At 37.2% G+C, this 13,112-nt stretch overlaps 1 protein-coding gene across 1 annotated transcript in view; it reads right to left on the minus strand.

Annotated features, from left to right (window-relative positions):
- The window catches only part of LOC115237109 (methyltransferase-like protein 9), a 36,344-nt gene that overhangs the window by 18,979 nt on the left and 4,253 nt on the right, over positions 1 to 13,112 (minus strand). The window contains exon 2 of the mRNA XM_029809961.1: positions 3,378 to 3,589. Within this exon, the coding sequence (XP_029665821.1) occupies positions 3,378 to 3,589 (212 nt within the window). The remainder of the gene's footprint in view (positions 1 to 3,377; positions 3,590 to 13,112) is intronic.

Here is a 13,112-nt window from a genome sequence, read left to right on the forward strand (position 1 = left end):
AAAACTTCAAGGTGTATATTCATAAAAAGAACATCATATTTTTCTTAATAACAGATAATATAATAAAGTTATGGAAACACTTTAGTATGTATATTATATATTCATTATTATTTAAAATATATGAGTTTGTTTACTACTGGTGGATTATATCTTTACACTTTTATCTCATTATACGTAAAATTTTCTGCAACAGATGCAATTTTATATTTATATGAAACTAGCATTCTATTTTTAGAATTTCGATATATCTGATAAAAATGTATTAGAAACTCTATGATTTTCTCTGAAAGAGTCGAAGCTCTATCATCTTATATTAAAATTCTAAAACTCGGATAATAGCTTTTGAGAAAAAATCAATACTTTATATATATTTATTTTATTTATATAATCAAATTGAGGATGAGCTCCCACTTTGAACGAATACACGTGACTGATATTATCGACTCGCAATATAGTATATCGGTGATTATATTACACCAATCAATTCGCGTCTAAAGGGCAAGAGGGAGGGAAGGAAAAGAGGGTCCACAATGGCGTGGCGAAAGGGTTAATTACGTGCGTCTCAGCGATGACGAAGACAAATACCTAAGTATGATTGCCAGTAGTAAAATTGTCGAGTTTTCGATCAGCTGGTCCCACCGTGACTAAAGTTCCTCGATGTGCCGACCGCGGGAACGATGCTCACAATCAGTTAAACTCATCCCGGAATTGCATTGGATTCGGTAAGATCGCTTTCCGTCTCATAGTGCTGACGATTCAATAAACACAAAACAAAAAAAAAAAGCTTATTTCTCGCGACTATGGATCATTCTCCGTTAGACTGGCGAACGAACGTAGATTATCTCACGTTTCTCCGGCACGATGCCAACGATTGGATTTAAATTCGTGTCGCGTAGTTTACGCGATACTCCACATGTCTCGATCGTAGAGAGATATTTCTCTCATAAATTATGTATATATATATATATACTATGCCCTTTTATATATATTTGTTACAGGGTTTCGACAGAGAGAGATAATGATATCCTTTCTATAATCGATTCTTAAATTAAAGAAATTTTTCCTCTCTCTTGTATTGTACTTTAAATTTCTTAGCTTTCTCTTTTATTTATGATTAATTTATAAATTAATGTAATATATATATATATATTGAAAATTTTCCATTTAAAGACAATGCTATCGTTATATGATTAGAAATTATTTTCAATTTTGTTTCTACATGTAAAAAGACCAATATAATTTTTATATTCTCTGTAATCGTTATAAATATTCTATATTCTTGTGCTTTGTTTACTTGTTTTATTTAACCGATATTAAATTCATATATTTTCGAAATATTCTTCTATCCTGCTATTTATTTTGTTAATTATATTATCGAAAAGAGCGATTTACTTTTTCACAAAATCATGTAAGCTAAATCAGAAATGCCATCGATGAAAGAAGAACAAAAATATTAAGTTTAAAAAGAAACAAATATTATGAAGCCGTCAAAAAAAGTTTGCAAAAAATATCAGATTCAATCCTCTAACACTTTTCAAAAATATAATAATCTGTCAACTGCAAGCTAATTTTAAATTCACACATACACACATTCTCAAATATCCGCCGGCCAAAGGGCAACTTCTTAGGCATGATTGTCGATCTTCCGCACTCTTGTTCAGCAATCCGACTCACAAAACCGACAGCTAAGGTGTCACGCCTAGTAGCCGTGGCTAGCCTCCCGTGTCGAGAGAAATTTTAATAAACGGTTGTTCGGTACACGCCGATCCCGCGCGTATAACGTACGCGGCAAAGTGTGGAGGTGTTGCCTGGTAGCCGGTAGGACGACGCAGCTGAGGGGGAGAGGTTAATCACCCACGCTGGATTTTAATAAACGGTTCGGGGGGCAAACAAAGCTGGCCATCAATAACTACGGCGCTGCCTATCTCTCTCTCTCTCTCTCTTTCTCTCATTTTCTCTCGTTCATATATGCTTCGTCTTACTCCCTTCTTTCCAACACCGAGGCTCCAACGGCCCACCACGCCAGCCTGACCGACCCGCAGCCATGCCAGGGCCTTTGCCACCAGCTTGTCGAGCCTCGCAGCGGACAGCGAGATAGGCGGAGATCGTATCTCCGTGGTTATTAATTAACCGGCGAGAAGGGAAGGCCCCCTTTCATCACCTCGCAAACGATCTCGCCTTCAGCGAGAGAGGGCTTTCGGCCTTGCCCTAGCATATAGATAGCGCATACAGATGCAACTCGGGGACTTTTGGCTTGATAAATCCGATCTCGTGTCCAAAGGGACAGATCGTTATGAATGTGAGTGGGGTTCATCAAAATTACGCATTGTACGTGTTGTTAAGCAAATCACGGAGATTTTCGAGTATCAAACGAGACGCGATATGCAATTATTTTTTAGTCTATACGAAATGTGTGAGCAATGAAAAATATTACACTGAGAAAAAAAAGTTATTAACTTGACTAAATCTGTTCAACTACTTACCATTTTTTAAATTGAAATATTTAAGTATTTAAGTCAAATATACGTCATGTTAGATTTAATATATCGTATTTGACTTAAATATAAAAATATTTCAATTAATGTGTCCAAAGGGACAGATCGTTATGAATGTGAGTGGGGTTCATCAAAATTACGCATTGTACGTGTTGTTAAGCAAATCACGGAGATTTTCGAGTATCAAACGAGACGCGATATGCAATTATTTTTTAGTCTATACGAAATGTGTGAGCAATGAAAAATATTACACTGAGAAAAAAAAGTTATTAACTTGACTAAATCTGTTCAACTACTTACCATTTTTTAAATTGAAATATTTAAGTATTTAAGTCAAATATACATATCATGTTAGATGTTTAATATGTCGTATTTGACTTAAATACTTAAATATTTCAATTTAAAAAATGGTAACTAGTTGAATGGATTTAATCAAGTTAACAACTTTTTCTTCTCAGTGTAGTTATGAGCACACACTTGAGTGTTATAATATTTTGCTACTCGAAAAATTAAACAAGATAAATATCGTTTTCCTTTTATATCTTATCTTATCCTAAAAAATTAATATCTTATATTACATCTATAAATAAAATTTTAATTATTATCAGCATCGAGAAATATCAGAATTGTATTGAACAATACAAATAAGCGTAACTTTGTTATTAACTGTTTAAAAATAATTCTCGTGCTTATTTTAATTATTAATAAAAACGCACGAGAAAAATACAATAAATACAAGTGATATTTCTGCAGCAACAAATGCAATTATCTTCCATGATATGGAATTTGCAGAAAAAGTAAGATCTAATTCAACAAGATTCGCACGTCCGAGATATCTCGCGGAAAAATCAATACGAGACGATGTAGATAATGAGCACTTACCCGTTTATGGACGTTCGACTGATGAACCAGGATAACGCCGACCGGGCTAACGAGTGCCAAGCTTGTAAAGGCAACGAGTCGGATCTCTCCGCGGATCTCACGAGGAAAATTTCGGCGGCTTTGTCGGGCTGGTCGGCATTGGGACCGGTGCCGAGTGGGACCCACAGATCCAGCAAATCTTCTCTGATCTTGCTTTTGTCCACTCTGTACCACTGCAAAAATATATTACATTTTTGAGTCTTCTTAAATGATGAATAAAATTATAGTGCAAATTTATTTTATCGATTACGCAATACTGTATGAATAATGCTAAATTATTTATTATTATTTTATTAATAAAAATTAATTTTTATATGCATGATTGCGCTCTTTCTAAAACTTATAAGCTAAAATTATTTTCTACAATAAATCTTTAGTTTTATAAAATTTTATGGGGTTTGTGTAACCTTACGTAAATATATATAAAATTATATTTATGTATATGTAATGTCATATTTCAAGAAACAAATATGGTGTGTACTCGGGGTATAATGCCTCAATGAAAATTGATTTTCTTAGAATTTTATGCAATCTTGCGGACGAAATCATTCGATCGTTAAAATCATCGCGCCGTACAAAGTACATCAATTTGCGGGAATAAAATTCGCGAAGCTCCGGCACATTCCATTAACGTCCCACCGGGTGGGCCGCCGAAAATGTATTTCTCGCTTCATTACAACCGCATATTATGGTATTAACGATACATATATTCTTCGGTCGTGAATCAATTTTTCCCCTCGAAATCGCACGACATTTCGAGAGTTTGCGCAAATTACGTGCTACTGGGTTTCTTCTCTCATTTCTTTCTCTCGCTTTTAGAAATTACATACATCATTGGCGGGAGGGCATCCATCGTTCGACCGTTCGTTTCTTTCGACGACGCAAAGTTTCGACACGTTAATACGCGAGAATAAAAACTCGTGTGATCTTACATTTCATTAAGTCTCCGTGCGACCGGGAGACGTTTCGCATTGCGTCCGTTGAATATTTTTCGCTTCATTATCAAAGGTGCGTATCGCGACATTAACGATCTCCCCGCCCCGCGTTCTCGTCCACGAAGAGAACCGCGAAACGCCAAACAGTCCGAAAAGCAATTACGTTGACCGGTCGGTCGGTCCACAGGGCTCTGCGCTACACGACAGATATCCGATTTCACCGTCAGCTTCCGAGAATAAGAACCAATTACGCGGCCCCGGGGCATTAAGGAATCGATCTAATTTGCGCGCGCGCGGCGCGGCGCGGGGCGAAGCGGCGGCTATTAATGGCGAGAGAGCCGGCCGATGAAATTATACGAAAATGTAATCAAGGCGCTTTTTGTCTCGTTTCGCTCCGAGCAGGGCAGAAGCGTAATTAGGAATGCTTTTGCGCCTCGCGACGGGGGACACTTGTTGCTCGCTCCGCTCCTCTCCCGCTCCCTCATTTTCTCTCGCTTCTGTCTCTCTCTCTCTCTCTCTCTTTTTCTTCATTTCACCCTTCCATCTTCCTTCATCTCGCAATCGTTACTCGCTACTTCTCGTTCTCTCCTGATGGTTTCTCTTTTTCCCCTTCCCTTCTCATTGTAAATCTCTCTCTTTCTCCCCGTCCTGCTCTCACGCGGTTCTTCGGTAGTCGAGTGGTCGAAAAAGGAGAAGGAGCCAGCGAGGGAAAAAAGCCGGGAGATGGAAGGACCTCGGCACAGAAGGAGAGTAATTAACACCCAGGTGCGCGGCCCTAAGAAGTCGTTTATGGATTGCTCGGCTGCCGCGGCCATCAATTAGATTCTCTAATTAAAACAGTCCGCTCATCTCGCCGCGGCGGCACACATTAACTCCGCCGGCCTCACCAATCGACTTTGTCATCGTCCACCGGGCGGAGGCGCGACGGATTGTCACGTTTCTTGTTCGAGGGACCCCGAGCAGCTTGCCCGGCATCGATATAACTCGCGATATAACACCTCAAGTCATTTACGATATGAGAATGTCGGACTTTTGCAAAATACTTTCAATCGATGTTGGATGAGTAATCGTGTTTCAAACGAGCTTTCCTTACATTTTACATCCTTGAAAGGTGGAATCTTTTTAGATGATTCAAAATAATCTCATAGTGAATCGCAAAATTTAATATAAACAAGAATATAATTTAACTTGTAATTGCACTTTTGCAATCTTTATCCGAAAAATTTTATTTCTCTGAATATGGATCTACACACAGAAAAATATTATTCTATTGCTAAGAAAAATGATTACTCGGTTTACTTTCTTCTTTTAAGTAACAGTTATCTTTAACAAAGAATATTTTCTTAATAATAGTCTTAAAATAGACTTGTCACAAATTTTAGGAAACCTCATTATCATGTACTCCAAAAAAAGTAAATATTTTCTTTTGAAGAATATTATAAAATTTTATCGAAGAAAAGTCAGATATGGTTAATTTAATGTAAGAAAATTTATTAGATCAGAAAAATTTAGTGTATTTCTTTCAATTATATAATTTAATAATCTTGATTGAAGTATTAAATTTACTAGGATTCAGAATACATTTCGAATAAATTTGATGCTTATGATGAACTTATGATAGATTTGCGGATATACGAACTTTTGAAATATTTGAAACAAGTAATATTTACTTGTATATAGTATGTATTTTTCTGTGTGTATTACAGAAATGTATTATAATGTACGTATTACAGATATGCACGTATTATAATGTTAATGTACGTCTCAAATCAAGTATTTTATGCTGTTAATTTGTATTATTAGTGTAAAACGCATTATAAAATTAATAATTCATTAATGTATCAAATACACGCTAAATGTCTCTATTTATTAAATCCTTTGAGAGAAAGAGAGAGAGAGAGAGATTTAAATAATTAAAAAATCAAATAATTATTACAGCAAAATATCTTTATAGCGCTTAACGCTGACTTTTCCCGCTTCTATTTTGCTTCACTTGGGGTAAAAAGCGCCATCATCATCTCAAGGATAACTGTCGAAACAAAGAAGCCTGGCAATGCGTGGAGGTGCGAAGGGGAGCGCGCCTTTGTGGCTTTCCTCGCGCGGCGAGGTGCAAAGAGGAAGCCGCGCGTGCAATTTTAATTATGGCTACCAGCGTGTGTCGCTAATTGCAGGTAGCCCGACGCGCTCACCCCACGTCATCACACTTTGATTTGACTTTTTCCCCGGGGCATTACAAATGGCTACTGACGTGGTCGCGCGCGCTGCCGGACAGCATTCCTCTTCGTGTCATTAGTAGCGCGGACTTTCTGCCGCAGCCCGGGACTCGTGGAAAGGTAGGAAAGGTAGGACGAAAAGGATCTGCCGGACGGAGAAACGCAGACGAAGAATATCGCAAGACAATCGACTCCGTGTTGCCTTCCGTGTAGCACGCACCAATCGCGCCTCTCAGCCACCGACAACAAGTAGCCGACTCGGAAATCGCAGCCATCTAAATCAACGTCGCGCGTTCACCGCGACGAACGGGTGAAATAACGACGGGAGAGATTTGACGAACTCGAATCCTCGCGAGATACGCCATTTTACGATTCATTTAGGTAAAGGATAATTTTCAGATTTTATGGATACGATAATTTCTATTATTCATAATATATTGTGAATATTTAATTTTCGACTATCGAAAAATTCGATGGAGATAAATAATGGAACTTTTCGACAAAAAAAGATTATGATTGTTAAAATTCATGATTGTTTATTTCATGTAAAAAATTTCGATAGAAATGGAAGATTTATTGTACATAAATTGTATATAAATTGTAAATCGAGAAATGCATCATTATAGGGATGCGAGCAGGATTTTATACAGTCTCAAATATAAAATAACAGGGTAGCACGTTCCTATTACGTGATTATGCCGTTCGCCTTGTAACAACGGCGAGAAGAAAGTCTCGCTCTATGATTTCAGATCCGCGAGTGAGGTTTGTTGATCATCGCGGAGTTACGTTTGAAGATGCACTTCGTCCGAGATGGTTATGCGCCGCTTAAAACTTGTAAAACGTAAACGTAGAAATATAAACTACAATGTTGAGTTATTATTTAAACGGTCAGATTGTGTTTCGCGACGCGATGCTTTGGCTAAATCGATGTATTCGAATTGTTTTTATTCGTTGCATCGTTTATATGATGTATCACAGCTACAAATCAGCTGGATTTTGATTCTTATAATATGCTCGCATAGCGTATGACTTACAGAAAATTGTAGCATGTTCGATCATGCACTCTAGTCTTTAGTATTTTAACTATTTTGTTATGGTAATATAAACTATTATAAAATCGGTTATAAATTTTTGCAATTATAAATTTTACCAAAATTCAAAGTTTGTCCTTTTTTTTTTCATTTAGATAAAAAAAAAGTACAAATACCGATAAATATATATGTATATAAAATATTTTATCCGTACATTTTTATAATTAAATCTTGAATTAAAATTTTAAATTAAAGAAATATATATTTTAAGTGTCAATGGTTGCTAAATACTTTATGTATCGAATGTTTGCTAATACAAAGAATGACAGCGTAATTTTCTAATAATAGGGAAAATATGATTACTTTTGGTTAAAGATTAAGATCAATATGTCTCATTTTAGCTACGAGACGAGAGATTGAAAACTACCAGAGTTCTCCAACATCGCCCGCGCGCGCGGCTTCGACGTTCCCCCTTTCTTTTTCTCGCATCTGGGGAGACGAGAGAATCGAGCGGGGCACGCGTAAACCCGGCGCAAACTGCGGGCGATAAACAACGCCGCGTCGAGCGGTTTATGCTTTCCGCGCGGGATACATACTGGGGATGTTTGGTCGCGCGGGGCTCCCCAGATTCCTGAGGCGTGTTGGATCGCGAGTCAAACGCATTCTCTTCCTGCGCCATTATGTTATTGCTGCCAGGGTGGCGGCAGGTCGACAGACGTTATATCGGCGCCGTGGGAGAGAAGCAGAGAGCTTCGTCTTTCAGCAGATCTCTCTCTTTTTTTTTTTTTTTTTTTTTTTTACAGAGAGCGAAAGAGCTTTTCTTCTCGTCGCAGCGAAGGCACGTGACGCGATTTTGCGCCTTACAAAGGGAATTCGATCGCTCGGAATCGAAATTAGAAGTTATGTTCGAACGAAAGATCGCATGCAGGGGTGAAAAACATTAGGAAAATGATTGCTTAAAAGATTGATGTAGATATATGTTTATTTCATAGAATATTGAAGTTTAAGAAGTTCATGGAAAAGCTAATCTATCGTTTTTTTATTTTTTTAAATATAAAAATACATATAATAAAAAGTAATAATGATAAAGGCTCTCTGGATTAAAATCAAATATAATAGAAAAGAGCATTTAGAGCCAAGCGCATTTTTTTTTTTATTTAATATTTCACCTTCTCACCTTTTTATGTCTAAACACTAAGATAATTTTTTAAACACTAAAGTTTTATAAATACTGAAAATTTCCACGTCAAGGAGCCAAATTGTAAAATTTTATTGAACGTAGATAAAAAGCCTGCGAAAAATGCTCTGACGAAGAGCAGTCGGCGGAAAACTAAAGAAGTGGCGAAAGCGCGAAGCAAGGTGGTACCCCTTTCGCAAAAATCACACGAAGGGAGCGATGTACGAATGTCTTGATTGGAAAAGCAACGGCGGTGTAACTAACCGTAAGAAGTTTCCATCGAGATCGATGATCAACTAACGAAGCCGATCGCGCCTAGAATATCACTTCGTTTACGCCAAAAGGAGAAGCGTTTGGATTCGGAAAATACCTTTAGAGTAGTGATGAAGAAATGGCCACGACAGATAATCAATATTATATGTTTTCGCGTTTAATCTTTTACTCGTAGCAAAATTAAATTTTGTAATTTTTAATATTTGCAAAAATATTACTAGAGATAATAGAGAGAATCTTGTATAAAAAATATTCTTCAAAATGATATTCTTCAGATTAAGTTTTTGTTTAATCACTAATTATTTATCTTTGATAAATAATTAGTGATTAAATTATATTATATTTTAGTAGAAAGATTATTTTTATATAAATATATATTTCTTTCTATTATTTTACGCATTTAATTTTAATTTTAATATATTTTTATTTTTCTACTTTTATTTTCAATAAAATAAGTTCTTGAATTTTTTAAAAATTTGTTATACTTTTTAGAGATAAGAAGTCAATCTAATAATTAATGTTGAGATACTAATAAAAAATCTACGAATATAAATTCATTCTACGAATATAAATTGCTTTTATATTGCTTCAAGATAACGAAGAGCAGCTACGTAACGTGTACGAATGGACAGTTCGGTGTTTAAGATCTCTATCAGACGCACGCACACACGAATGCGCACGAGAGGACAATGAGAAGATCCGTCCGATTGCGATCCGTTTTTTTCGGCGTGGCACGAGGTCGATCATGCGTGAAACGTTGGACGAGAAAAGGCGCTCTCTTGTCGCGTACATCCCTTGACTTGCCCGGTACGTATCGTGCCCCCGAGGAACATTTCGAGAACGAGCCGATAACGATCTGCACTGTCCGTCTCGCGGTTTCGTTATCCGATCCGTATTATAGCGACGCGCGCGAAATAACTTGCAAATTATAACGCGCGGCTATCCGGAGCTTCTCCGATTTCAACGATGCTGGCTCGTTTTTCGCACTTCCGCTACTCATTCGCGTCCTTTCGATTCGCGCCTCAATTTCATATCAAACGGCAGTCGCAGAATTTTTTACGGGGACAAAATTTGCGGCAGATATGAAAAAAACGCAAAGATGTACATCCTTCAAAAGATTTATGTATCAAACACAATTACATTGGACACGAACACGTTGTGACCTGTGATAAACTCTTCCAAACACTCGAGGAGAAGAATTATTATAAGTAGTGAATTATATTTTTTAAATCTTTCCAAATCTATTAAATAACAAAAATTAAATTTCACATTAATAATATCCATTAGAAATAAAATATTTAATATTAGCTTATGTGTCAAAATTGATTTTAAATGGAAAGTCAATTGCTGCAAAAGTATTTATGAATTTCGATGTGTTACTTAAGAGCATTTGTAATAATTTTAATTTTATATAATACGTTATCAGATTTTGCAACATTATAATCAAGTTGAAAAAAAAAAATTAGCTAGAAAACTCTAAATTCCAAAATATTAAAAGATAAATTATGTATTACAGTAAAAAATATTTATCCACAAAAAATGCCTAAAAATTGATTAAAAAATATATTAATGCAATTTCCAGCAAAGATATTGTTTATAGAAAGTTGTGTTAAATTATTTACGTATTTAAAAGCTTGTTTGCATGTCAATATTATCTATTGTCGAATAATATGTTAAACAGAGCCGCAAATTACTCGTTTTGCATTTCTTTCTTTGCGCCGTTTCAGAATATGGCAGCCGCAATAATAAAAAAAAAAGCAATGCCTTCATAAAAAAATAGGACCGAATAAAAAGTCCGAGAAAACGGGGCTAACGAGATCTCTCTCATCTCTGCCATTCTCACAAAGGCCATCTCGCAATTTTAAAGTCGGCGTTTTATAAAATCCAAGTTTCAGCTTCGCGTGAACTTTCGGCGACACACAAAGCGCATATCTCTTTCTCTCTCTCTCTCTTTCAGGTACGCGTTACTTCGCCGGATATATTATTTTTATCCCGGGAACCGGTACACTATTTCTCTTGTACGTGCATGGACGCGAAAAAATGCGACCACATTTGTCAGTAGAACTCTAGTTTTTTAGAAATCCCTAACGTCATTAACGATAAAAGTAGGTATGTGTGATTATCACGTGAATGATTATAAAAAATTCGCATTTGAGTAAACCCTCCGTTAGTCGCAATATCTAATAGATACACGTTATAACTGAAGTATATTATAACATTAGAAGATTAATGTATGAACATGTAAAGACAGATTAAAATCAAAATTGTTCAAAAAGAAATATTATTTTCGTCACTTAATTTATTTTATTTAATTATTAACACTTCAGTTTTTTTTTATATGCTAATACCTTGAGTGAAAAATATTGCAACTAACGGAGGTTAAATATTAACAAATTCAAACGCAAAATTAATTTAAAAACACGCCTTTCTGTATAAGATCTTGATTACGAGAGGATTCTTAATTATATTCATCCTTGCAAAGGTAAGAGCTTATGTTCGCAGAAAAGTCAGTTTTCTGACGTAATCGGTTCGCGCGCGTGAGCCACGTGCGATTATACGGCGCGATAAGCGGAGATCCGCCGGCTATCCGGATTTATCGCGGATCTTCCGCATCGAGGTCCGCCTTCGCGATGCTAGCCAGGCGGGAGGAAGCGCATCGCGAGAGAGAAAAGGTTGTAAACGCCCGCGCGAGACGCATCATTTGCACGGTTCGCCAAACAATCCGGTGCGTCTCCATCTCACGCGGCGATAGCACATCTAGCAGCCTCTTTTTATGCTTCCACGAATAAACTGCGTAATGGATATCGTAGAAACGGAGGGCGGGGGAGGTTAGCATCGTGCGTGCGGTTGCGATCGCGCGTTGATAGGCTCGCTTTAACATCGGTATTTACAGCAAGCTCGTCACGGAATCGCCGAGATAACGTCACGTATGACGGCATGGGTATCTCGTTCGACTCCGTAAAATGTTACGCAAATTGTAATCATATTGTAACGGATTGTTTCTATCTGAGTACTTCCGTGTAGCTAGATTCCTCTTCTACAACGCGTGTTGGAGCATCGATGCGACCGTAACGTTAACACGTGCGCCGTAAATTCGCTCGAGGTTATACGGATTTTGATCGATCGATAAGTGTTTCGGATTACCGATGTTAGTGATCCGACTTTGTGACTGATTGATTGATTGATAAAAAATTATGATATCGAAAAGATTGATTAGTCTATCAAAATATTGCACAGATTAGAATATGATATATTAATAATAAAATACAGAATTTAAAAAAAATAAAATGAACTACAAAACTAATAATTTTTAATATCATATACGTGAAAGTTGTATGCGTGTATGTGTAAATATTAAAATAACAATATTAATAAAATGATAATGATTTATATAAAATCGTATTATTAAATTAACTATAATATTACGATAAATATTGATCGGTTTATTATTTTCTCATCGTGATAATCGATTATTTCTGCTTTTCCTCCCTCCTGTTTCCACTGAACATTATCGTCGCGAGTACCGCTATAATTGCACTTCGCGATCTCACGCATCCGTGCGTCGATGACTCAGGAAACGACATTGATCGTAGTGATCGTGTACAACATACTTAAAATTCCTAAGAAACGCACATTCGTATAGAGAAGCACGGGAGAAAAGAGTAAGGGCGGAATAAGGGTCGAATGCAGGACAGAGGGGTAGGACAACATGGGGGAAACATTGGAGCAAGGACGAGATATACTCGTCTTGTGCGCGTCTTTCTCCCGGATCCCTCGTCTCTTTCCTCCCCTCAGGAGCCTCATCCATCAGTCACTTAATATTTCAAAGCAGCGCCCTGCGCAACGTTTTCCCTCCCTCTCCACCCTTCGTTCCCGAGACGCGCGGACGTCGTTGTGAGCCCACGTCGCTCTTTTTAAAAGCTTAAAACACCCGAGCGGAGTTGCCGCATCAACACAGCCGAGAGAGTAAAGTTTTTAGACTTTGCTGAGGGAAATATTAGAGCGCGACGTCCTCTCCTCCTCTATCCCTCCCCCCCCCCCCCCCACGACGAGGATACCTATGGCAC

This window comes from Formica exsecta, unplaced genomic scaffold (genome assembly GCF_003651465.1).
Source record: "Formica exsecta isolate Colony F162 unplaced genomic scaffold, ASM365146v1 scaffold272, whole genome shotgun sequence".
Classification (NCBI taxonomy): domain Eukaryota; kingdom Metazoa; phylum Arthropoda; class Insecta; order Hymenoptera; family Formicidae; genus Formica; species Formica exsecta.